The sequence below is a fragment of the Salvelinus namaycush genome, chromosome 14 (genome assembly GCF_016432855.1).
Source record: "Salvelinus namaycush isolate Seneca chromosome 14, SaNama_1.0, whole genome shotgun sequence".
Taxonomy (NCBI): Eukaryota; Metazoa; Chordata; class Actinopteri; order Salmoniformes; family Salmonidae; genus Salvelinus; species Salvelinus namaycush.
In genome coordinates this window covers 32,415,057-32,441,713 of record NC_052320.1, presented here as the reverse complement: position 1 = coordinate 32,441,713, position 26,657 = coordinate 32,415,057, and the positions used below count along the sequence as shown (strand labels likewise).

General features: G+C 43.6%; 1 protein-coding gene across 2 annotated transcripts; it reads right to left on the bottom strand.

Annotated features, from left to right (window-relative positions):
- mfn2 (mitofusin 2) lies at positions 1–26,263 on the bottom strand. Of its 2 annotated transcripts, none has more exons than XM_039008425.1 (18): positions 26,056–26,263; positions 21,928–22,106; positions 20,100–20,235; positions 19,728–19,890; positions 16,532–16,656; positions 15,024–15,132; positions 14,792–14,899; positions 9,416–9,569; positions 7,919–7,986; positions 7,570–7,691; positions 7,282–7,408; positions 7,082–7,186; positions 6,368–6,470; positions 6,002–6,225; positions 4,190–4,345; positions 3,773–3,969; positions 2,809–2,943; positions 1–1,722 (listed from the first exon to the last, which is right to left on the bottom strand). In XM_039008425.1, the coding sequence occupies exons 2-18, from the start codon at positions 22,100–22,102 to the stop codon at positions 1,653–1,655; spliced, it is 2,277 nt and encodes a 758-aa protein (XP_038864353.1). In that variant the 5' UTR covers positions 22,103–22,106; positions 26,056–26,263; the 3' UTR covers positions 1–1,652. The 2 variants fall into 2 exon arrangements, with proteins under 2 accessions (XP_038864353.1, XP_038864354.1); XM_039008426.1 differs by lacking the exon at positions 26,056–26,263 and adding an exon at positions 25,236–25,399.
- Between the last annotated feature and the right edge of the window lie 394 nt (positions 26,264–26,657).

Here is a 26,657-nt window from a genome sequence, read left to right as displayed (position 1 = left end):
TTTCATTCTTCATCGACACTTCTTTAATGCACTTAACTGTATCTTTTTACATTAATGGTTAACATGACAACAAAATTACAACAGTCACTGCATGCAAGTTTACACATTACAATCTACCTCAAACATCTATCCAACATTGTATTTGCTTTGTAACCAGGGTGAAAATAAACTAAAAGCCAAATTGTCAAGTACAAAAAATTAAACAGAAGCAGCAAAGTATAAAGTGCACATTTTCATTCAGAACTTTCCAGACCACTTTCCAACTGGCTTGGCCACGACCCAACGCACACACACAGCCAGACATATACCTGAAGGACAACTGCCATTAGTGACACTATTCAGAGACATTAAGGTTGAGAGACATTTACAAGTCATAAATAGGCCTTTCAATGATAGTGCTAATGCCTGAATATCATATCTTTTAAAAAGAAAAAAAAAGGAATATGCCAACATAGCAAGTACATGTACCTTTCGCAATCTAAAATCTCACCTGCTAAGCAGCAAGGCTTTGGGGTGCAGAGGTTTGATCACGATAAATAATGGTGATGTTTCCACTATAACGATCCTTTAGAGTCGCTATGATGAAAAAGCACAGGGTCATGGACCACACACTGCAAGTCCTTTTTTAGAAAGATCCTTACTTGTAGTTTATTTGCATTTGTCATTTTAAATAGAAGTCTGTTTGTAAATGATTATAAAGCCCAAAAGGGTTGTTTAGTGTCTTAGCACTAAACAAGCAGTCTAAACAGCTACGACTTCTCAACAATGATCGCTGAATTGCTCCAAGCAACAGCTCGGACAGAGCGTGATCCACTCTGTCCAACACTGATTTACATGGAGCAGAAGACAAATCAAAGCAAGCATGACATAACACAGTGCACGACCCCAAGGCATGAGAGTGCATTCAGAACGGACTAACGTCTCCATCACCTAGAATGCTAGTCTACTGGTTCATATAGCCAGTGTTTCATATCGCCAGTGTCATTTCATAGTCTGAATATAGACTTACCACCACACCGTGGTGCAGGAAGCTTATAGGAATAAATCACTTTTGCATTTCTGCTGCACTTTTGGATGTTCCCTGGTATTTACAACTAAAAGGTTTTGTTTTTTTCGTGACCAGCTTCAGATTGCCATTATTTCAGGGTGGCACTTAATCATCTTCCGTGTTCAAAGGCATGTAGCGTCAAATCAAGTACACAAACGATATGCAACCTCTTCTGCAACGCATGACAACATATCATATGGCTGTATTTGGTATCAAATAAATTCCTCTTCCATAAAATGCACTGATAAAATAGGTTATCTTTAAATTAAATGTGAGCGGCAAAAAAATATTCTAAAATGTCCTAAAGGAGAGAGTGAATGATTTGAAGGGCTGTCCATGTCTAGCAGGGTTGGGTGTCAATTCATTTTCAAGCCATTCCACTTTTTTGTGTGTATTATTTTTTTTTTTTACAATATGCCATTTTCAAATTCATCCATTGAATTTCAGTTCACTTCCTGATTTGACCACATTGAAAACCAAATTGACCCCGACCCCATTGTCTAGGTAGCGAGGACTCTCCCTCTGGTTAACACAGGACAGTCTTGGTCTTTTCGCGGTCAACGTTCTCTCCACGGTTCATCTCACGGCCGGTCAGTGGTCACTTCTACCGGCCCTGCTGCAAGTACTGCTGGGTGAACATGTTCAACTCACTGTCCAGCCAGCCAGCCTTATTCCTGCCAGGGGACAAGGCAACACCATACTCAGGTACAGAGATAGGTACACACCATCAAGACAGTAGTAGTGCCTTGTCTTCAATGAAAACAGATGGTACTTTAATATCACACTGAACAAAAATAAAAATCGCAACATCCAACAATTTCAAAGATTGCGTTACAGTTCATATAAGTAAAATCAGTCAATTGAAATTTATTCATTAAGCCCTAATCTATGGATTTCACATGACTGGGCAGAGGCACAGCCATGGGTGGGAGCCAGGCCCAGCCAATCAGAATGAGTTTTTCCCCCACAAAAGGGCTTTATTACAGATAGAAATACTCCTCAGCACCCCCCTCCCCTCTCAATCCCACAGGTGAAGAAGCCAGATGTAGAGGTCCTGGGCTGGTGTAGTTACATGTGGTCTGCGGTTGTGAAGCCGGTTCGACCTATTGCCAAATTCTCTAAAACATTGGAGGCGGCTTATGGTAGATAATTTCTCTCTGGTAACAGCTCTGGTGGACATTCATGCAATCAGCATGCCAATTGCATGCTCCCTCAAAACTTGAGACATCTGTGGAATTGTGTTGCTAGACAAAACTGCACATTTTAGTGGCCTTTTATTGTCCCCAGCACAAGGTGCACCTGTTTAATGATCATGCTGTTTAATCAGCTTCTTGATATGCCTGTCAGGTGGATGGACTATCTTGACAAAGGATAAATTGCTCACTAACAGGGAAGTAAACAAATTTGTGCAAAATTTTAGAGAAATAAGCTTTTTGTGTGTATGGAACATTTCTGGGAACTTTTATTTCAGGTCATGAAACATGGGACCAACACTTTACATGTTGTTTATATTTTGGTTCAGTGCAGTTATGCCCAATCATTTTTTCCCCCTTTACTATGAGCCCGTTGAGAGTTGAAGTTATTGAGAATGCCAAGGAGTCTTGATCACTGAGCAATGTTGACTGAGCAGTGTCCGAAATGGTACCCTATCCCCTATGCAGTGCTCTACTTCTGACCAGAGTCTTTTGGGCACTTGGTTTTATAGGGAATAGGGTGCCATTTCAGCCGCAACCAGTGTGTTACCGAGCGTCATGTCTTACCGGAGCAGTTTGGCCTTGCTCTGCAGCGCATCCAGCAGCTCTATCTTCGTGTTCATGTCGGTGATCTCATCCTCCAAGTTCTGCCGCGTCACGTCCACCTGCTGACACAGCTGAGCAAAGGTGCCGGCCAGCTCCCTGCACAGACAGACACACACCCAGCAGCTCAGGGCCACACAGTCTCAACTCTACTTAGTGAACTCGCTGAACAAGATTCCTATAGAGCCATGTCAACTTCAGCATGTCCTCAAGCGTTTAGGCATTTTGAGGAATAGCGCTCTGAGATTCAGGGGCCATATGTGTACCGAGCATCTCTGAGTAGAGGTGCTCATCTAGGATCGGTTTCCCCCATCCGTGTCATTTTAGGCCTCGTGATATAAAAAACGAAAACTGATCGTAAATCAGGAGTCCTTGGGTCCTACTTACGACTGTTAAGTCAGCTTTGTTTTCAGAATGACCTACAACTGCAAAGAGCAATAGGCTCACTTGGTAGCTTATAGGCAAACCGGATCCCACTGCCAGTCCCTCCTCTCACCACCAGAGGGCCTCTGAGGCATGTTCAGAGAACAACTCCCACACTGCAGGAGACAATCTATTTATATAAAACAGGCTTACATAAAGTTGTGACAGATTGACTGGCCAGTGGTTCTACGAAGAGGCTTTAGCAAATTCTATACTAGCTGTCAAACATGCAGAACTGAACTACGGAGAGTGGCAGTGTGGAACCCTGCCAAACATGCCATCTCTTTGTTGAGGGGATTATATTGGCCTTGTAAGACTCGGTTGTGGTGGCGTAGGAGGGCAGCGGGCAGATAGAGAAATAGATGGAGAGAGCAAATGGATAGAGGGAGAAAGTGAGGTGAAAGAGGGATAGATAGGAAGAGATGGAAAGAGTAGATGTAGTGAGAAAAGGAGTGAGTGAGTCAGACAAAAACAGACCGCTGTAGATGGGGTGTCCATTACTCACTGCTGAACCTGGTGGCTGCAGTTGGAGCCGGTGTAGCTGACGATGAGCTGCAGCTTCTCGCTGGCGTAGTCCACAAACTGGCGCTTGAAGGCCCTCTCCTTGGCCTTGGTGGTCCAAGTGAGGCGCTCGTACACGTACAGCAGGCCGTACAACCCGACCGAAAGGGCAATCAGACGCCAGCCCACCGCCTTCCAGATCTGACACACACATTTTCATAACTTAGATTTTCAAATGAACCGTTGTTGAGTGCAAAGGAAGAAAATACATTTCATGCCTGGGTTAAACAGGGAAAAACACTGAAAGTGTCAACTCCTTTCCAACTTGATTTCGGAGACGACACTTTTGGTTTAGGGCCTTGTCAACAACCATTTGCACATTCTGTAAAGCCTTCACGGAGTGCGTTTCCTCTATCCTTACCACACCACCGACGACTATGATGCCCATGGATGTACGGGAGGTGAGGGAGGCCAGGCCGGTCACCATGGAGACCATCAGCTCCTCCTGGGTCATGGAGTTCTGGGGGAACGGGGGCATGCTGGTGCTGACCGGGGTGAGGGCCATAGGCCGAGGAACCTACAAGACAGACACCAATTACGTATATAAACCCGGCATAGCTGATGCTACGTCTTGACCAATAAGAGCCTTTAAAAGCCACCGTTACGCCATTATCATACTCCTCCTTTCGGAGATTTGATAAACGGAAGTGAATCAGGGGGGGAAAAAAACGATATCCCCACATTAAAATAACCAACTGGTCAACAATGCCACAATGTGCGGAATATGGATGCAGCCAGCACCAATTCAAGCGATGTGGGAAGATATTTCATATGCAAGTATCGAAATTATTAGTGTAGTACTTTATGGTCCATTTTAAGAGATAAATTGCTCCTGACAGCTTGTGGTACGATATAACCATAGCAACGCACGTAAGCAAATGTCTGTATGCTAGCTAGCTTACAAAGCGATATTAAGCACGGATGACGTGGCGATAGGTGTGTGCAATTTAACTGCCATTCTTATGGATTTTCTAATAGTCCTTTCACAGCTGTTGAACAAATATTGTGCATTGACAATGAATGTAGTTAACGTCAGCAGCCAGCCTGGTGCTGCTATATGACATGCTGTATGGAAAGAGGTCACCAGTGAACTCCGTGTTTACAGTCTATAGACGGTTAGCTGACAACGTCACAAAACGACGTGCGCCCTTCAAATGGGGCAGAAGTCAGCGTGCTGTTGTGATCCTGGAGGACCAGATTGCCTGCAAGAATGACAAGCTGCCATGTGGGGAACCGTAAGTGGCTCGTTTCAGCTCATTTCACTTTGTTCTTGATACCATGTCTTGTTTTGAGGCGTTTTGACTGGATTTCATGTCAACGTCATTTTGGCAAAAATTCACTAGCTAACCAACAACTGTAACAAATGTATTTGAGAGACAAGTGCTCATTGTGCAAATGTATTTGTTTTCAATAAACATAGATGGAATATAGCTTACATGTCAACAATCTCAGCCAACCCAGTTCGTTCTGCCCCATAGTTGCGCACACGTCGGTTTTGTTGCTAAACAACCAACCCATCCATGAGGGAACCAGTTCCTAGGTTTATTGTACGAATAGTAACTCATGGCTCTTTTTACTGGCTTCATGGGGGATTAACTTTACATCAGAGTGATCTCAAAGCACTGAGCAAGCACAGGAATAAGAACCCAGAATGGAGTATGCTTGCCTGCTATCAGAGAGGATTCGCCCCTTGTTCCACTGAGAAAGGTATTATTTTATCTTCTCTCTTTACAGGGACAATATGCTTTTCAAACTATAACAAAGCGGTCACCCAGCCAATAACTTAAATAGCTGAGGGATGATGCTGGAGAAATGTAACCACTCAGACAGAGCTATGGATGACCATCCATGAGATCAAAATGATAGTTTTAACCATATTTTGAGCCTATACAGTGTTTGCTTACAATTACATAACTTACAAACAAAGGATTAAAACAAGCTTATATTTATTTTGGGGGTACTGATGGGGTAAGAAAATGTAACTAAACTCGAGGCATTGTAAATTATATTCTTTAAGAATAAATACATTTAAAAGTCGAAAAATTGAGGAAGCGATCACAATGACGCCTTTAGGGTCAGGATTGGGGGCTGGTGTAAACCTGATCCTAGATGTGTGGTGAAGGGCTTGCTCTACCTAACCCTTTTCTTAGGGAAATAACACACACACACACACCTGGTCGTTGTAGCCCATGAGGGCACGTCGTGTGTTCTTGGGTCCCAGAAAGCGGTTGACCAGCATGGTCCAGCCCAGGGAGAAGTGGAAGCCAATGTCCTCCTGGAAGTCACTGCACAACTTGTCGCAGGCCAGGTCGTAGCTGAGGGTGAAGATCTGCTGCCGCGGCACCAGCTTGTCCACCTGCTCCTGGACCGGCCCCGGAAGCAGGGGCTTCAGACCATCTGAGAGGGGGGATGCTAGTTGACAACATCTCCACGTGGTTTCACAATTGAACAACAATTTAATGGGAATATTTCAGCCAGTGTTCCTTTAAGAATGGGATGGGGTTTGGAATTGTGTGAGTGCCGCTGCTGCGGGACTGACCGATCATCTCTGTCTGGGTGGACTGCAGGGCAGCGGTGATGGCTGTGGAACACCTCTCAGACATGTTCCTGCCCAGGCCCTCCTCAATGTGCCTGTGGAGCTCCTGGAACAAACACACACACACACAGTACAACATCACCACCACAATCTCAAAGGTTCAGTCCAAAATGGACACCCTATTACGTATGTAATGCACTGCTTTTGGCCTGTCCCTTACACTACAGCCACTTTCAAAATGGGCACCCTATTCTGTACATAGTACAACACATTTGATCAGAGAAAAAACAGAAACTGTACAGTATGACATTCTGAACACACACTAAAATATAAAACAATCCAAGTTCATGTTCATGGAAGTTTGCCAATCTGAACACACCCTTAAATGTCAAAGGGTGTGTTCAGGTAATTCCCTGCAAGGGTTGTTCTCTTAGAGAAGATAGACACCAGGACAAAACAGGCCCTAGGGAGAAGTCCACTAACACTCTGAAAAGGATTGAGGCCTACGGCAGCGGTGGCCCATCCTCCTCCTAGAGACCTACTGGGTATGCAGGCTTTTGTTCCAGCCCTGCTCAAACACACTCAATTCAGCTAATCAAAGTCCAGATGACAGCCGATTAGTAGAATCAAGCATAAACACCCGGTAGCAAAAGGAGCGGGAGGAGGTGTGTGTGCGAGCGAGCGCTTGTTTGTGTTGGAGGCCAGGGAATCACTCACGTTCTTGTACACCTTGAGCACCACCTGAGACGGATGGAAGTCCATGTGGAAGTCATCCACCAGCACAAAGAGTCGCCTGATCTCCTCTGCCATGGCGTTGGACACCTACACACACACAGGGTATGAGGGAAGAACAACGTTCACTAGACCATTCTTAGAATTCAATCGTAGCGCGGCAGCCCGTTTTAAACGTGACCTACCTGTCGCTCTACTTCCTCTGTGATCTTCTTGATCTTGCTCTTGCAGTCCAGCGTCAGCAGGTCCAGCTGTTTGTCGATGAACTCCATGCGGTCCTGGCGCTCCTCCCTGGTTTCTAGGCAGTGAATCCTGAACACACAAGGTTCACAAAACATGGAGCACAACTGGTCGCCTCGCACGGCAGCCATTACCTATCGCTTCCATCATATCGGTTCAAATGAAGGAAAGGAGACACGGAAGACATTGACAATTGAGGCAGCCTGGGTACTTGGCGTGACCCGAGATCTCACCTCTGCTCCTGAGCCGCCACGTGCACCGAGTCCATGATGAGCCGTAGGGTCTCCGAGATCTGCTTGGCCCTCACAGTGTGCTGCTCAAACTTGGTCTTCACCGCAGACTGAGAGATACACTCCTACAAGAACAGGGAAAAACAGAGCGTTTCATAAGAGGGCCTAGTGAATGGGCATAAATATCCTGATACGTTCAATGGCTTTCAACTGTCGAGCTCACGCTCTCCTAACTAGAGCATGCACCAGCACTTGAGCAGAGTTCGGTACATCTCTAATGGGAACCTAGACGAAGTATTGTAAACTGTATACCCCATTCACTCCGAGAGGTTCTTTCATTAGAAAGCCTTACCTCGAAGCGCCGCTCAAAGTTCTGGAACTCAAACATCCTGGCCTGGAATCCCTCGGCCAGAGCACCACCTGAACAAGTAAGGAGTGTGTTTATTATTTTAGGAAAAAAGGTCATTTTTTCTGGATATTACATCGTTTTTCTGTGAATGTCTACCTGAGTGGCTTACAGTGCATTCGGGAAGCATTCAGACCCCTTGACTTCTTCCACATTTTGTTAGGTTACAGCCTTATTCTAAAATTGATTAAATAAATCTCAATCTACACAGAATACCCCACAATGACAAAGCGAAAACAGGTTTAAACATTTTTGAAAATGTATATAAAAAAAACCAAATAGCTTATTCACATAAGTATTCAGACCCTTTACTATGAGACTCAAAAAATGAGCTCAGGTGCATCCTGTTTCCATTGACCATCCTTGAGATGTTCCTACATCTTTATTGAAGTAAACCTGTGGTAAATTCAATTGATTGGACATGATTTGGAAAGGCACACACCTGTCTACATAAGATCCCACAGTTGACAGCGCATGTCAGAGCAAAAAACAAGCCATGAGGTCGAAGCAATTGTCCGTAGAGTTCAGAGACAAGATTGTGTCGAGGTACAGATCTGGGGAAGGTACCAAAACATTTCTGCAGCATTGAAGGTCCAAGAACAGTTACCTCCATCATTCTTAAATGGAAGAAGTTTGGAACCATCAAGGCTCTTCCTAGAGCTGGCCAAACTGAGCAATCAGGGGAGAAGAGCCTTGGTCAGGGAGGAACCAAGAACCCGATGGTCACTCTGACAGAGCTCCAGAGTTCTTCTGTGGAGATGGTTGTCCTTCTGGAAGGTTCTCCCATCTCTATAGCACTCCACCAATCACGCCTTTATGGTAGAGTGACCAGACAAAAGCTACTCCTCAGTAAAAGGCACATGACAGCCCGCTTGGAGTTTGCCAAAGGGCACCTGAAGGACTCTCAGACCATGAGAAACAAGGTTCTCTGGTCTGACGAAACCAAGAATTAACTCTTTGGCCTGAATGCCAAGCATCACATCTGGAGGAAACCTGTCACCATCCTTACGGTGAAGCATGGTGGAGGCAGCATCATGCTGTGGGCATGTTTTTCAGCGGCAGGGACTGGGAGACAAGTCAGGATCGAGGGAAAGATAAACGAAGCAAAGTAGAGAGAGATCCTTGATGAAGTCCTGAGTGCTCTGGAGCAGGTTCTCAGACCGGGGCAAAGGTTCACCTTCCAACAGGACAACGACCCTAAGCACAGCCAAGAGAAGGCAGGAGTGGCTTCGGGACAAGTCTCTGAATGTCCTTGAGTGGCCCAGCCTGAGCCCGGACTTGAACCCGATCGAACATCTCTGGAGAGACCTGAAAATAGCTGTGCAGCGAGGTTCCCCATCCAACCTGACAGAGCTTGAGAGGATCTGCAGAGAAGAATGGAAGAAACTCCCCAAATACAGGTGTGCCAAGCTTGTAGTGTCATAGACAACTGTGTGTATGTACCTGCTTCTGGCATCCCCTGGGCCTTCTGAACACGGGCCTGTAGGACCTCCTTTGCAGACACAAAGAAGATGCGGTCACTGGCCTGGGCCCGGTCCACCACACCCAGCTCGTCCACCAGGAAACTGCTGCAGCGGTCCATGTGCTGCCTCCTCACCTGGGGGGGGGGGGGGACAGAGTGACAGGGAGCCCGGGTTCAATAGAGCCATTTCCTGTTTACCATCAAACGTCACGTTCGAGTGATGTGCGCGCATCCCGACGTAAAAAAGCTCTGTAGCTGGATAGCTGACGTTGATGTCAGGACCTTGACAAACTTGCAGTGAGTGAGGACCATGAGGACATGCAAGACAATGGCTATGTTCAACAATATTATTAATCTAGGATATTGTACCTTGCCTCACTGGCATGTAGTAGGTTTCGAGGTTATCAAACCTCTAATGACATATGTAGACAGTCTGATTACATGTTAACTCACACGAGCGCCATTTCAAGTTGCAAGTGGTCATATCAACTTCCATGTAAACAAACCTCTGATGCGCACGCAACTTTTCATGACAGGGTCAAACACACACACACACACACACACACAGCAGGAAAAATTACACATACATACACACACACACACACTAGTGTAAACCCAAGCCTACAGGCACATGCTCCTCCTTTAACAAATTGTATTGGCAGACCTGAAATGGTCACAAAATATGGTATGTTCACTAAAGGGCAGGGACGTTACCAGTATCGCGATACTTGTTAGTGTCGTGCCAAGGAAACAAAAACGCCAAGCAGTATTAACTTCTTTAGGAAAACGGCCCTAATGTTGAAAACAAACATCATCCAGACGTACAGCAGGTTTTAAAAAGGACCAAAGAGTCCAGTTCATGTTTTTATTCTTCCCCATGGAAAAAGTATTGTGATACTGGCATCGTTACAGCCCTCATGTTCAACCTGACATTTATTTCAAAGGCATAAAGCCAGACTGAGGGCAGTCAGTCCCAGTTCAGTCTCCTGGCTAATCTCCAGGTGTCCTCAGATTCTGTGTTGGGTTGTATTATATCAAACATCTGAAGTGTTTCCCTTGTTGGACGACTCAGATAACTGTTAAAAATGGATAGTTCACCCAAGTTACCTAAAATGTCCATAACCCTTGAGCAAGGCACTTTGACCTCAAATTGCTTCTGCAAGTCTCTCTGGATAAGAGCACCTGCTAAAATGACTCAAATGTAAATGTATAAGTTATTAATAAGACTGTGGTGGATTACAACCTCTCCTGGCCCATAGAAGACGTTCAAGATAAGGAAACATCCCACTTCTTTGGGTGAAGTGGACAGCACAGGGAGAGGTGTGTTGAGTATCACAAGTCAGAAAGACAGGCAGTCCCACAAGGTCTCGCTCAACCACCGGCATGATACGGCCATGTGAGGTGCAACCCTATACTTGAAATCAACACTTGGGCAGACCCTAGTGCCAACCCTACCTCACCATTAACTTAATTGCTGAATCTAATACTGTACTCTTGCAGGCAGTAGTTACCCCATGTACTCGGCTCAACCACGACCCAGAATCTGGCACAAACCCATCTAGCCTCTCCTTGTATAATGTTACCCGGAACACCTTTCACCTATTCCATTTATTAGTGCAATTATTAGCCCAAAAAACTATGCTAATGCTCACCAAAACACTGGTATTTGGTGTAACCGTGATCTAAGGGTCAAAGCTAACGCTAACTCACCTCAGAATTCTCATTATAACCCTGACGGCTAATTCTAACTCTCATGAGAGTTCACAGTTCATTTTCTTTCACAATGGACACCATTTTAAAACCATCCAAACGCCATTCGCAAACCAGATTCAGTTGGTAAGAGAAATTCAGTCAATAATAGAAATAGATTGTCCACCATCTATTTTAAATACTATTTGAGAAGGTCCGGTCTGGGGATGTGACAAATGTTTAAAAAAATTACAAACTTCTCTCTCGTTCAAACGATTAAAAAAATAAAAAATGACGTGAATTCACAATTCAGATATGGTCCTGCGTATGACCGCTAGGGGGCAACGCAAATCAATCTACCTCAGTTCTGGCTACCTACCATAGGGTTGTCACTAGTTACCACAGCCACAAAGTCATAAAAGCTGTCTATTTCTACAATTGATCTTCTTAAAAATGTGATTTTAAACCTAACCACACTGATAACTTGATGCCTAACCTGGCTGGTGTGTTTACAGACATATTCAATCAATCCTTATCCCAGTCTGCTGTCCCCACATGCTTCAAGAGGGCCACCATTGTTCCAGTTCCCAAGAAAGTTAAGGTAACTGAGCTAAATGACTACCGCCACGTAGCACTCACATCTTTCATCATGAAGTGCTTTGAGAGACTAGTCAAGGATCATATCACCTCCACCTTACCTACCACCCTAAACCCATTCCAATTTGCTTACCGCCCTAATAGGTCCACAGACGACGCAATCGCAATCACACTGCCCTATCCCATTTGGACAAGAGGAATACCTATGTGAGAATGCTGTTCATCGACTACAGCTCAGCATTCAACACCATAGTACCCTCCAAACTCGTCATCAAGCTCGAGACCCTGGGTCTCGACCCTGGGTCTCGACCCCGCCCTGTGCAACTGGGCCCTGGACTTCCTGACGGGCCGCCCCCAGGTGGTGATGGTAGGTAACAACATCTCCACCCCGCTGATCCTCAACACTGGGGCCCCACAAGGATGCGTTCTTAGTCCTCTCCTGTACTCCCTGTTCACCCACGACTGCGTGGCCATGCACGCCTCCGACTCAATCATCAAGTTTGCAGACGACACTAGTGGTAGGCTTGATTACCAACAACGTCGAGATGGCCTACAGGGAGGCGGTGAGGGCCCTCACTGGTGTCAGGAAAATAACCTCACACTCAACGTCAACAAAAAACGAGCTGATCGTGGACTTCAGGAAACAGCAGAGGGAGCACCCCCTATCCACATCGACGGGACAGTAGTGGAGAGGGTAGAAAGTCAAGTTCCTCGGCATACACATCACGGACAAACTGAAATGGTCCAACCACAGACAGCGTGGTGAATAAGGCGCAGCAGCACCTCTTCAACCTCAGGAGGCTGAAGAAATTCAGCTTGTAACCAAAAACACAAACTTTTACAGATGCACAATCGAGAGCATCCTGTCGGGATGTATCACCGCCTGGTACGGCAACTGCTCCGCCCATTACCGTAAGGCTCTCCAGAGGGTAGTGAGGTCTGCACAACGCATCACCGGGGACAAACTACCTGCCCTCCAGGACACCTACACCACCCGATGTCACAGGAAGTCCAAAAAGATCATCAAGGACAACAACCACCCGAGCCACTGCCTGTTCACCCCGCTTCCATCCAGAAGGCGAGGTCAGTACAGGAGCATCAAAGCTGGGACGAGAGACTGAAAAACAGCTTCTATCTCAAGGCCATCAGACTGTTAAACAGCCATCACTAACATTGGGTGGCTGCTGCCAACATACCTACTCAACTCCAGCCACTTTAATAATGGAAAAATGGATGTAATAAATGTATCACTAGCCACTTTAAACAAAGCCACTTCATATAATGTTTACATACCCTACATTACTCATCTCATATGTATATACTGTACTCTATACCATCTACTGCATCTTGCCTATGCCGGTCGGCCATCACTCATTCATATATTTTTTTTATGTACATATTCTTATTCATTCCTTTACACTTGTGTGTATAAGGTAATTGTTGTGAAATTGTTAGGTTAGATTACTTGTTGGACATTACTGCATTGTCGTAACTAGAAGCACAAGCATTTCGCTACACTCGCATTAACATCTGCTAACCACGTGTATGTGACAAATAAAATTTGATTAAAACCGAAAAGCAACAAAAATTCATGAATCTTTACAATATAGCCAATTTTGACTTTGTGGTTGTGCCATCTAGTCCAAAACCCTACCAGACGGCGCACACGTTAGTGTTCCCCACCAATTCAGCAACAATTCTCTGCTGTGTGCCGCTCCTCCATGTTCTCACCATTGTGATGGATCGTTGCAGTGATATATGTAACAGCGTGTTCATAGACGTCCAGCAATCTGTTAACGCCACGTATGGTGCGCTTTGTACAATTTCTCCATCCGGACCGTCACAATTTTTCGACATGGCATCTTGTGGTATGTTTCTAGACATTCCATTAGGGCAACATTGAAGCTGACATCCTCTACCTTTGACAATGGCTGCATATCAAATGCAATCATTTCTGTAATCGGTGTTTTTCTCAGTCTGTCCCTTATCGCAATGCTGCCAGCAATGGGTTGTGTCTCACGGTCCCTCCCGTTCAGCATTGCACCTGTACTGCCACAGTAGCTCAATTTCACCTCGCAAAGTTTGCATTTCACCACCTTCTCCTTTAAAAACTTCTCAAAGTATTGCCATACAGGACTTAGCTGCTGTCGCTTCCCTGTCTCACTGACAATTTTTCCAACTGTTAACAATGATGACGTGCGGAGCGCTTTATATCCATGGCAAATCATTTGAAAGATGCATATCTCCTCCTACTAATGTAACAATGCTGCAAGTATTTTATCAAACATTTCCACTTTATGATGATGATCAGGACCTGTTAGTGGCGGCTTTGGGATCCTAATTCTGTACAACAACAAAAAAATGAAGTTGTAGAAACGTTAACAATCCCAATTTCGTTTAAACGTCACACCCCTAATCCGGTCACATACATTTCCTTGGTGGCAAAGGTCCAGATGGATATTGTCATTCATCAGTGCAGCCAAAGCCAAACCAAACTGTTCACGATTAAAATGTTGCAGTTTTAAAGCAAATTTCCTGTAATTCTATACCTTTTGCCATGGGGACAACAGAAAATGTTGCCGTTTTAAAAGCTCATGAAAAACCATGTCTTGTGTGTTTATATGATACGGGGGGGGGGGGGGGGGGGGTCGAAGCCCGCCCGAGATCCTACATTTATTTATATATTTTTTAGTACTCAGGGCCCGCGGTCTGTAATTAACCAGTGTTTTTCTTACATGTCAATATGTCAGTGTATTCTTTCTGTTGTTTGGAACATTGTGTTGTGAAAATGTGATTGTATTATAAAATTGTTTTGTAAATGTTAAAGACTCTTGGAAGATTAGTCCTAAAATAAAATACGTTTAGCCCTGACTGCCAACGCTAAAACTAACCTCAGCGTAACAAATGACTGCCAACGCTAAAACTAACCTCAGCGTGACAAATGACTGCCAACGCTAAACTAACCTCAGCGTGACAATGACTGCTAATGCTAAAACTAACCTCAGCGTAACAAATGACTGCCAACGCTAAAACTAACCTCAGCGTGACAATGACTGCTAATGCTAACTCACCTCCTCCATGTACTCCGGCTCCGAGGCAGAGGCATCCCAGCGGTTGTTTAAGATGAAGATGTTTGGACTGGAGAGACGCTCGTTGACCTTGTGGAAGAATGACTTCTCCTGCAAAGAGTAGCATTTGTCTATTCAAAATCCAATAAACCCTCAGACACATTGACTGGCATTTGGCCAACATGCAAGTTCGGGCCGAGTGGATTTCTTTCTAGAGTAGAAACATGTTTCTTACCGTCTGCATCAGAGTGGACTCAGAGTTTGCCACCAGGACAAAGACGTCGGCGTCCAGGCAGAACTTGTCGATCCAGCTGTCCAGCTCTGTCGTGACGTCAATACCGGGGCTGTAGGAGCAGAATTATGGGATGACTTCAGGTCACAAGGCCACAGTAGAAACTATACTGAACAAAAATAAATGCAACAATTTCAAAGATTTTACTGAGTTACAGGTCATATCAGTCAAATGAAGTAAATGACTTAGGCCCTAATCTATGGATTTCACATGATTGGGAATACAGATATGCATCTCTTGGTCGGACACCTTAAAACAAAAACAAAAATAAGAGGCGTGGATCAGAAAACCAGTCAGTATCTGGTGTGACCACCATTTGCCTCATGCAGCGCGACATCTCCTTCGCATAGAGTTGATCAGGCTGTTGATTGTGGCCTGTGGAATGTACTCCTCTTCACTGGCTGTGCGAAGTTGCTGGATATTGGCGGGAACTGGAATACACTGTCGTACACGTCAATCCAGAGCATCCCAAACATGCTCAAATAGGTGACATGTCTGGTGAGTATGCAGGCCATGGAAGAATTGGAACATTTTCAGCTTCCAGGAATTGTGTACAGATCCTTGCAACTTGCATTATAATGCTGAAACATGGGGTGATGGCTGTAGATGAATGGTACAACAATGGGCCTCATACTGTGACGAGATCCTCTCTGTGCATTCAAATTGCCATCAATAAAATGCAATTGTGTTTGTGGTCCGTAGCTTATTCCTGCCCATACCATAACCCCACCGTCACCAGGGGGCACTCTGTTGACAATGTTTACATCAGCAAACCGCTCGCCCACACGACGCCATACACGTGGTCTGCGGATGTGAGGCCGGTTGGACGTACTGCCAAATTCTCTAAAACAACGTTGGAGCCGGCTTACGGTAGAGAAATTAACATTCAATTCTGGCAACGGCTCTGGTGGACATTCCTGCAGTCAGCATGCCAATTGCACACTCCCTCAAAACTTGAGACATCTGTGGCATTGTGTTGTGTGACAAAACTGCACATTTTAGAGTGGCCTTTTATTGTCCCCCAGCACAAGGTGCACCTGTGTAACGATCATGCTGTTTAATCAGCTTCTTGATATGCCACACCTGTCAGGTGGATGGATCATCTTCGCAAAGTAGAAATTCTCACTAACAGGGATGTAAACAAATTTGTGCACAAAACTTGATAAATACACTTTCTGCGTATGAAACAATTCTGGAATCTTTTATTTCAGCTCATGAAACATGGGACCAACACTATACATGTTGCGTTTACATCTTTGTTCAGTGTATATGAGGATATTGTAGTTTGTAGAAGAGGAGTAGGCATACAAAGTTTAAGGGCGAAGAGTGGTACCCATTCCAACATCAACCTCCGAGCACTTCCAGAGGACCCCTGGTTGTGCTAAAATAACAATGCCAGAAGGGAATGGTCTACCTGATCCTTTTAGATGTGTGGTGTGTGTTGCCCTCACCTGTCCACCAGCACCAGGTCATCCCTAAGCAGGGCACACTTGACTTTGGGCCACATGACACACACCAGGCTTCCTGCATCCAGGTCCTCATCCTGATGTAGAGCATGGGCTAGCTGGTTCACCGTCTGAGAAACAGTGAGCGAGACAGAAATAGAAAGTGATTGCGCAAGAGAGAGACAAAACATGCAATAACATGTGTTCACATTTGAACTTTGACTACATTTGATTGTATGAATTATTGTAATAAAAGGACAGATTACTAGGAAGGAAATAGATTTATAATCTATTGGCATGTGTCCCTATTTAAACCCATAGCAACGATAACACGATGACATAACATATTTCCATAGAGATAAAGATTCTATGGAAAAAGGTTGCATCAAAAAGGTTACTCATCTGTGCCAACAAATAAAGTAGCCAGGCAGAGATTTTTCCTATGAGCAGAGCGTAGATCTGTGTTGATCATTAGCCAGCGGAAATGACCGGCTTTCCGGGGTTTAGTCCCCATGGGGAGAGAGGAGGCCTGGGAAAGCTGTTAGCAGCCAGCATGCTTCACCCAGACCTACACTATAGTCAAGAGTTTGGATACACCTTCTCATTCAAGGGGTTGTATTTTTACATTGTAGAATAACAGTGAAGACATCAAAACTATGAAATAACACATATCATGTAGTAACCAAAAAAAGTGTTATATTTTGATTTGTTTATTTTATATTTGAGATTCTTCAAAGTAGCTCCCCTTTGCCTTGATGACAGCTTTGCACCCGCTTGGCATTCTCTCAACCAGCTTCATGAGGTAGTCACCTGCAATGCATTTAAATTAACAGGTGTGCCTTCTTAAAAGTTATTTTGTGAAATTTCTTTCCTTCTTAATGCATTTCAGCCAATCAGTTGTGTTGTGACAAGGTAGGGGTGGTATATACAGAAGATAGCCCTATTTGTTAAAAGACCAAGTCCATATTATGACAAGAACAGATCAAATAGGCAAAGAGAAACGGCAGTCCATCACTACTTTAAGACAAGGTCTGTCAATACGGAAAATTATGAACTTTGAAAGTTTCTTCAAATGCAAACGCAAAAAAACATCAAGTGCTATGATGAAACTGGCTCTCATGAGGACCGTCACAGGAAAGGAAGACATTTACATTTAAGTCATTTAGCAGACGCTCTTATCCAGAGCGACTTACAAATTGGTGCATTCACCTTATGATATCCAGTGGAACAACCACTTTACAATAGTGCATCTAAATCTTTTAAGGGGGGGGGGGGGGGGGGTTAGAAGGATTACTTTATCCTATCCTAGGTATTCCTTAAAGAGGTGGGGTTTCAGGTGTCTCCGGAAGGTGGTGATTGACTCCGCTGACCTGGCGTCGTGAGGGAGTTTGTTCCACCATTGGGGTGCCAGAGCAGCGAACAGTTTTGACTGGGCTGAGCGGGAACTGTACTTCCTCAGAGGTAGGGAGGCGAGCAGGCCAGAGGTGGATGAACGCAGTGCCCTTGTTTGGGTGTAGGGCCTGATCAGAGCCTGAAGGTACGGAGGTGCCGTTCCCCTCACAGCTCCGTAGGCAAGCACCATGGTCTTGTAGCGGATGCGAGCTTCAACTGGAAGCCAGTGGAGAGAGCGGAGGAGCGGGGTGACGTGAGAGAACTTGGGAAGGTCCCAGAGTAACTTGGGAAGACCCAGAGTTACCTCTGCTGCAGAGGATAAGTTCATTAGAGTTACCAGCCTCAGAAATTGCAGCCTAAATAAATGCTTCAGAGTTCAAGTAACAGACACATCTCAACATGAACTGTTCAGAGGAGACTGCGAGAAAATCAGGACTTGCTGCAAAGAAACCACTACTAAAGGACACCAATAATAAGAAGAGACTTGCTTGACCAAAGAAATACGAGCAATGGACATTAGACCAGGGGAAATCTGTCCTTTGGTCTGATGATCTCTGCATGTGTGGTTCCCACCGTGAAGCATGGAGGAGGTGGTGTTATGGTTTGGGGGTGCTTTGCTGGAGACACTGATTTATTTAGAATTCAAAGCACACTTAACCAACATGGCTACCACAGCGGTACACCATCCCATCTGGTTAGGACTTACACAGCTGGAATGTGAACACATGATAAGATCGGCTGAGAGCATTCAGGGTTGCTGGTGTTTTGTTGATTCTGTTGCTATGTTTGGACACGCGGGTCAGTAACAGGTTTGATCGGGATGCATGTCATAGGCACGCGGCCATATCTGGGTCATAAACTACAGTCAACAGAGAAGGGGACATTTCTGGGCTCCTTTAGGTGATTATGTGATACATTGCACCAACATTTCGATACGGACAATAAAAAGTTACCGGGATGCTGGTATTTTAAAGAATAAAACAACATTGATAAGAAGTAGCTTAAATTCAAGAAAAAAAACATTCCATTAAGAGATGTCTACTTTCCAAGTGACAAAGGTGTGGTACTCGTTAAACTGTGGTGCAACTGGCTAAGAGAGGTTTGCTTGTGTACAATTTAAAAAAATAGGTGCTGGATAACCAGTGATAGTCATGGTTTTGACGGAGGACTATTGGTTTACCGGGCCACCCACCGTTTACTGAATAAGACAACGGCTCAACAGAAAGCCACTGTGACAGATCTGACTTCATCTTCTGTAGGACAAGCAGAAATGTATTCATACAGTACAGACAATTACAAGCCACCTGTATATCAATCCTGTTTACTGCTGTTATACTTAGATGGGCATTGCATCACAGTAATTACAATGCCTAAATTAAGATGGGCTTGGGAGATTTGAACACATCAAAAGGTTGAGAGCATGTTCTTGTCTCAACAAACTACATTCAATTTAAATCTTAAACTTACTCTAAAGGATTTGTGTGTTGTGCTGAGCAAACCCAGAGGAAGGCGCAGTGTCGAAACGTTTGTATCTTCAATACATTTTTGGGAGGAAACGTGGGAATTTATTTTTTATAAAGTATGTTTTTCCCCCCCATTAGTCAGCGCCTCGCAAACTTATTGGGTGTGTGTGCACTTAGCTAGCGTGCTAAGAGTTCAGAGAAGTCTTCCAGGGTGCAGTATCCAACTTTAAAGAGCTTTAAGTAACATCTTGTATTTTTACCTCCAATTAATTTTATTCCAAAAAGGAAAGACTTGTCCCTGTTGCTTTTTTAAAAGTTTATCTTTAACCTCGTGTGGAGGTACTGACTTTGATGCTCTTCTTCTCCTCTGATCCCTCTGTGAGCAGGAAGGACTCGTTGCCGTCAGTCCCCTCCACCTGCAGGAAACAGTTGGTGGTATGTCCTATCCCAGAGGGGAGCACCTTATCACACAGCATAGCGTTGATCACCGAGCTCTTCCCGTTACTTGTCCTATAAAGTAGAACACACTGAGTGAGGAACATTTAACACAGGTCTAGAGCATTTTCCAGAAATGTGCAGTAGTCCGACCCATTTTTGGAGAGACAAAATTGATTGTGTGATTCATTGAAAAATGAATAGCGGGGAAAACATGCAGCTTCCGAACTCCAATGACTGGTGGCGGCATTGCCAGTGGTCATTACGCGGTGGAGGGAACGTACCTTCCGAAGAAGACACACTTCATGTGTCTGCGTGCCAGCACCTCTCCGATCCCTGCCACCTTTGACAGGTAACCGTGCACTTCCTGAACCTGCTCCTCTGTAGTGACCGGGTCCAGCTCCTCATTCCTATATGTGTCTGTGAGCGGTAGAAAAAAATAAATCACACAACCATTGTAAACCCCTAGGAACTAGACTAGAGGTCGGCCGATTAATCGGAATGGCCGATTAATTGGGGCCGATTTCAAGTATTCATAACAATCGGTAATCGGCATTTTTGGACACCGATTGTGGCCGATTACATTGCACTCCACGAGGAGACTGCGTGGCAGGCTGACTACCTGTTACGCGAGTGCAGCAAGAAGCCAAGGTAAGATGCTAGCTAGCATTAAATGTATCTTATAAAAAACAATCAATCTTAACATAACCACTAGTTAACTACACATGGTTGATGATATTACTAGTTTATCTAGCTTGTCCTGCGTTGTATATAGTCGATGCGGTGCCTGTTAATTTCTCATCGAATCACAGCCTACTTCGCCTAACGGTTGATGATTTAACAAGCGCATTAGCTAAAAAAGCACTGTCGTTGCACCAATACGTACCTAACCATAAACATCAATGCCTTTCTTTAAAATCAATACACAAGTATATATTTTTAAACCTGCATATTTAGTTAATATTGCCTGCTAACATGAATTTCTTTTAACTAGGGAAATTGTGTCACTTCTCTTGCGTTCCGTGCAAGCAGTCCGGGTATATGCAGCAGTTTGGGCCTCGTGGCTCGTTGCAAACTGTGTGAAGACCATTTCTTCCTAACAAAGACCGTAATTAATTTGCCAGAATTGTACATAATTATGACAAAACATTGAAGGTTGTGGAATGTAACTGCAATATTTAAACTTAGGGATGGCACCCGTTCGATAAAATACGGAACGGTTCCGTATTTCACTGAAAGAATAAACGTTTGGTTTTCGAAAAGATAATTTCCGGATTTGACCATATTAATGACCTAAGGCTCGTATTTCTGTGTGTTATTATGTTATAATTAAGTCTATGATTTGATATAGCAGTCTGAGCGGTGGTAGGCAGCAGCAGGCTCGTAAGCATTCATTCAAACAGCACTTCCATGCATTTGCCAGCAGCTCTTCGCTGTGCTTCAAGCACTGAGCTATTTACGACTTCAAGCCTATCAACTCCTGAGATTAGGCTGGTGTAACCGATGTGAAATGACTAGTTAGTTAGCGGGGTGCGCGCTAATAGCATTTCAATCGGTGACGTCACTCGCTCTGAGACGTTGAAGTAGTTGTTCCCCTTGCTCTGCAAGGGCCGCGGCTTTTGTGGAGCGATGGGTAACGATGCTTCGAGGGTGGCTGTTGTCGATGTGTCCCTGGTTCGCGCCCAGGTAGGGGCGAGGAGAGGGATGGAAGCTATACTGTTACACTGGCAATACTAAAGTGCCTATAACATCCAATAGTCAAAGGTATATGAAATACAAGTGGTATAGAGAGAAATAGTCATGTAATTCCTACAACCTAAAACTTCTTACCTGGGAATATTGAAGACTCATGTTAAAAGGAACCACCAGCTTTCATATGTTCTGAGTAAGGAACTTAAACATTAGCTTTTTTACATGGCACATATTGCACTTTTACTTTCTTCTCCAACACTTTGTTTTTGCATTATTTAAACCAAATTGAAACCTAGCTGCCAATAGAACAGGCAAGTGTCAATCAATTCCACACCACACAACATTGTGCTTTTCATTGGTGTAAACGAAAGCCAGCTTTATCGACCACAACTTGTGGTAAGGTGGAAAGCTAGTAGCTACCTTCCAGAAAATAGGAGCTTTCTTTGATGTACGCGGCCAGCTGCTCGAAGATGCCGTTGATTTTCTTCTTGGCCGTGACAAAGTGCTTGAGCGGGCTGGCGTTCACCTCCGCCATGAGTCTTTTGTCTTTCTTGCCAATAGCGTTGGGGTTAGGCCGCGTGAAAACCAGAGACATTGCACTGAAAAAGAGAGCAAAGAGTCAAAATGAGAACAGATCATCCTAGGTAAAAAAATAATAATAAAAAGAGGGGGGGGAAAAGGATGAAATCATTTACAAATGTAGGCTGTCACTAATACGTAGGCCCTAGCTTCCTCTGAAACGGTGATGGCATTGGAAGGATAGGCTTAGCGAGCGACTAATCCCAACAAAGTTCAAAACCCAGGGAGAAAATAAAACAAAGCCAAATCCTTATCATATTCCAGTTTATAAGGTCTTTAAAAAAGATAATACCATGTTATGTGATTAGGCTACATTTCTTAGCCTACCTGCTTAAAATACAAATTGTAGAAGGCATTCGAAGTGTTTCAACAGTGAAAACGGAAGGAATGACAAGACACCTTACTAGTCAAATAGTACCATAACAATGGCTTACGTTGCAATGAAAAACTAAACTTCATTAACTGACCCCTACTTAAAACATAGGCTACATTGTTCATTGGGGAGTCAAATGTAGAGTAGAACGGTCCTTTGAATGCCAGCTGCTAATAGGAAAAATGCTGCTCTGTTCAAAATGGTGAGGATGTAAACAATACATTCACTCTCCTATTAGGATCCCACAGAATGGAAACCGGGATGTTTCCAGATCCCTTTTCAGCTAGTAAGCCTAGGCTACAGGCTAATATCCATTCTAAACTTTTTTTTTTACAGTTTACTTTTTCAGGAGATTGCTTTAGATTTGGGTACCATATGCAAGCAAGACAGATTGTGAATATTTTTGGAGCTGAACGACACACCTCATTATCAGATGACAATTACACAGGAGAAAAATCAACTTCAGAATGAAAAGCAGCTAGAATAGCTTGAATAGAATCCGTTTAGTTTCCATAAATAACACTGACAAACAAAAGGCTAATGGTCAATCAGCTGACTTTGAACTTGTGATTGGGGGGGAAATCAATAGTTACATATATATTTAACGCTATAACGCAATATTACTTTTGTGTTAGTTGGCTGTAACTGCATCAAAAACACCACAATTTTTCCCACATATCTTGTTCTCTATCTTTTTCAATAGTGAGCGAATTTGTTTTCAGCACTTATTTCCATGACGGATCAAAAGTTGTTTTCTCATGGCTCTCTTGTCCCTGTGGGCAATTCCACATTAATAGAGTGATGCCGCGACTCAGATTTTTCACTTTAAAATGTTTATCAGTGCAGATGAAAAGTTTGGTAACAGAATGACGGCACCAAAAGCACAAACTGTCATTATTTTAACAAACTTCGCATCTGCACTGTTCTTCGAGGAAAATGTGTTTGTCAAAGTTCGAGGATTTTCTTTTTTAAATTAGTCCTTGTGCATAGAGTTGTTGTTTTCACTTTGAAATCATTGGTTTTTGTTTGGCATACATTTTAAAGTGAATAACGCGAGTCTCAGCATCACTTTGTTACCGTGGAATTGGCCCAATGCAGCAAACATATGGTGAGCAATATTTTTGGAACATCAAATCACTATAAATCTTGAGAATCGCAATAGGCCTACATATAGTATCAGCACCTGAGTATGCTGATAATGTCGTGTCGGCAGGTAGCCTAGTGGTTAGCACATTGGGCCAGTAACCGAAAGGTTGCTAGATCGAATCCCCGAGCTGACAAGGTAAAAATCTGTCGTTCTGCCCCTGAACAAGGCAGTTAACCCACTGTTCCTAGGCCGTCATTTTAAATAAGAATCTGTTTAACTGACTTGCCTAGTTAAATAAAGGTTAAATTCCCAGCTCCAGTTTTAATCTAAACTAATGACATCGTCATATAGCCTATATTACTCATGCAGTAACCTAGTCAATCACACAACCATCATAAACACATCTCAACTGGGTTCATTTGACTTCTTGACAGATATAAAAAGATAATGTGTCTTCTATCAAAGCATTTTTGTAGTCCTAGAGCCAGAATAGGCCTACAGGTCTAAGCCAAAAAGCACATGCACTGGTACGTGCTCTGCAGGAGTGCCAGACTTCACAGCCAATTGATTGTCACCAGGAGCTCTTGGCACCAGGTTACTAGTGTCAGGTGTCAACCTAACAGAAGCCTTAGACATTTCCATCTGATAATCTACCGAAACTCCATGGTAATCTGTGATTAGAGTGCCTGAGTGAGTTAACTACAACTCCTGAAACCTTATATTTGTCATTTTGTAGAGTTGACATCAGCAAGCAATGCATCAACTCATGATAGCGAACAGGATCTTAGAATGCACTCTTAATAATGATAGTAAAGAGCTCAAAGTACAGAATCTTAATTTATTATTGTTCAATATGATCCTAAACCTACCCAACCCTAGTGACTCAGCCAATGAGTGTTCAACAGAGAGAGAGAGAGAGAGAGAGAGCAGCTCTGTGAGTCACCTTCAGTAGGCCTACACTGTAAGGACAAGCATGATTTGCTTTTGGCAGCTGTCCCCATTCCCCTTGTCAGACAGCCGTGGTTCACATGGACTACTGCCCTGTCAGTAATGGCAAAGCTCAAGCCACAAGCATATTGTAGCCCATGTAAAATTCAGATGTCTTTTTCAGCCACAGCCTATTCTTTGCAGTCAATTCTCAATTGCAATCTCAAATGTGTTTTGCATTTAAGCAGTCAAACGTGCAATATCCTGAAAATGTGACTGCTGACTTGCAAAACAATTTGGGACTGTATCAACAGTTGACTTATGGGTAGATTTTCCCTTTAATGTCACTTTCAAGACAAAAAAAATGTGCTCAGTTTCCCACTTGGAAAATATCAGAATCAACTAATAGGAAGCTATATGCAAAAAGCGTATGCAAATTTTAACTAATGGATTCCTAGTTGTCTTAAAAGCACCAATCAGATTATCTGGTGTATGTACAATCTGTAGCTAACTGCCTGACTATGTGCATAGGCACCACTCCCCCTGGATGACTGCCTGTGATCCCTGGCCGTGACCCAACTGTCCGACGGTGTCTCGGGGAGAGCTGGATATGCAAAAAAATACATTTACATTTCACACTTGTACATATGTGAAAAAGGACAACTATAAGCGGACCCTATTTGACCTTTTGTGTAAAGAGTAGAAAAATTACCATCAAAAGCGATTCAGCATTGAGTAAAACTGAGGGTAGGTGCCACTTACCTTACCTACTTGTTAGATCAACCTTCAGGGAAAATATTAGGCTAATGTTACTTTATCTAGTTAGCTAGACAAGAACTTGATCGTTACCATTCACCTACATTTCGCAAGAGACTCAGCTGAGGCTGCAGTGGACAAGCTAGCTACACTAACGTTACCGCAGTGACCTAAGGGATAATCCAACCTAAAAATGAAACGTGCTACGTCATGATAACGTTCTCATGACTGGAGATAGGGGATAATTTGCCTAGAGATAGAACACAGACCTTGTATATCGTCATGACTAAGTATATATTTCACCGATATGTGCTAAAACGAAACAGTGGACCAAATTAATCAGCTTAGTTTTTCCTTCAAGTACCATCACGCAACGTGATTTTCGCTTCTCGTCTTGTCCTACTCGCCCTGTTTGTTTCTCTGTGAAAGGGCCGTTGGCCTTGCGAAAACTGGAACCACGTTGACAATTGTGAAATGTTATAGCTAGCTAAATATTTCACATGCTGATATTGACTTTGGTATTATTGTGGGGTAGCTAGCTACGTTTGTATAGTCTGGGTTACCAGTCTTTAAGCTAACATCCCACTCCTGTCATTTGCCAAAGACTGGCTAATGGCGGGTAGCTAGCTGCCGTTAACTAACTACAAGTGACATTTGCGCTGGTTTTACAAGTTTCTCTCTGACTTTGGACATTACATAGCTAGCTAAAGAGTTAGCTACAAAGCTAGAAGGCTCCGATGCTTCATGTTGTCTCACGTGAATATAACAACATTAGCAGCTAGCTAACATTAGCCAACGAACGTTATCATCACTGGAGAAGTCTTACCACGAAAGGGTGGACTGATTTATAACCAGTCTTCTTGCATCTTGGTCCTTCGATTATAGCAATGAATATGTACTAAAATGTTACAAAATCTAGTTAGCTGTTTTCTCCGACCTAGACAATTAAATGACCTAGCCAATGAATGTAAAAGGAGTAAATTTTGTAATTTTCACGTCCTCCTTGATTAGTTGTGGTGGTTAACTACCGCAAAGGCACATTATCGCCACCTATTGGAATGGAGTGTAACTATGGAGTACCTAAAATCACTGTAAATAGATAAATCAACCATTAAACGTAAACGTGAGTATACAGAAAGTACGCAAATAAATACAAAATATCAATAAATCAACCCATTTTGAAATAATTCCAGATAAAGAAACCATATACGCCTTGTATCTCGAGAGACAGTACTTTGTGGCTTTAGAGTAAAAATTAAAATAATTAACTACCGGTAGTAAGATCTATCAATAAATATTATCAAAAATATGTATGGAAATAGATTAATCAATAAACAAACTGTAATCACTATAACGACAACACATCAGTTGAAAAGTCACAGCCTAAAAGCGGTTTCCCCAAGATACAGATCTAGGATTATTTTCCCC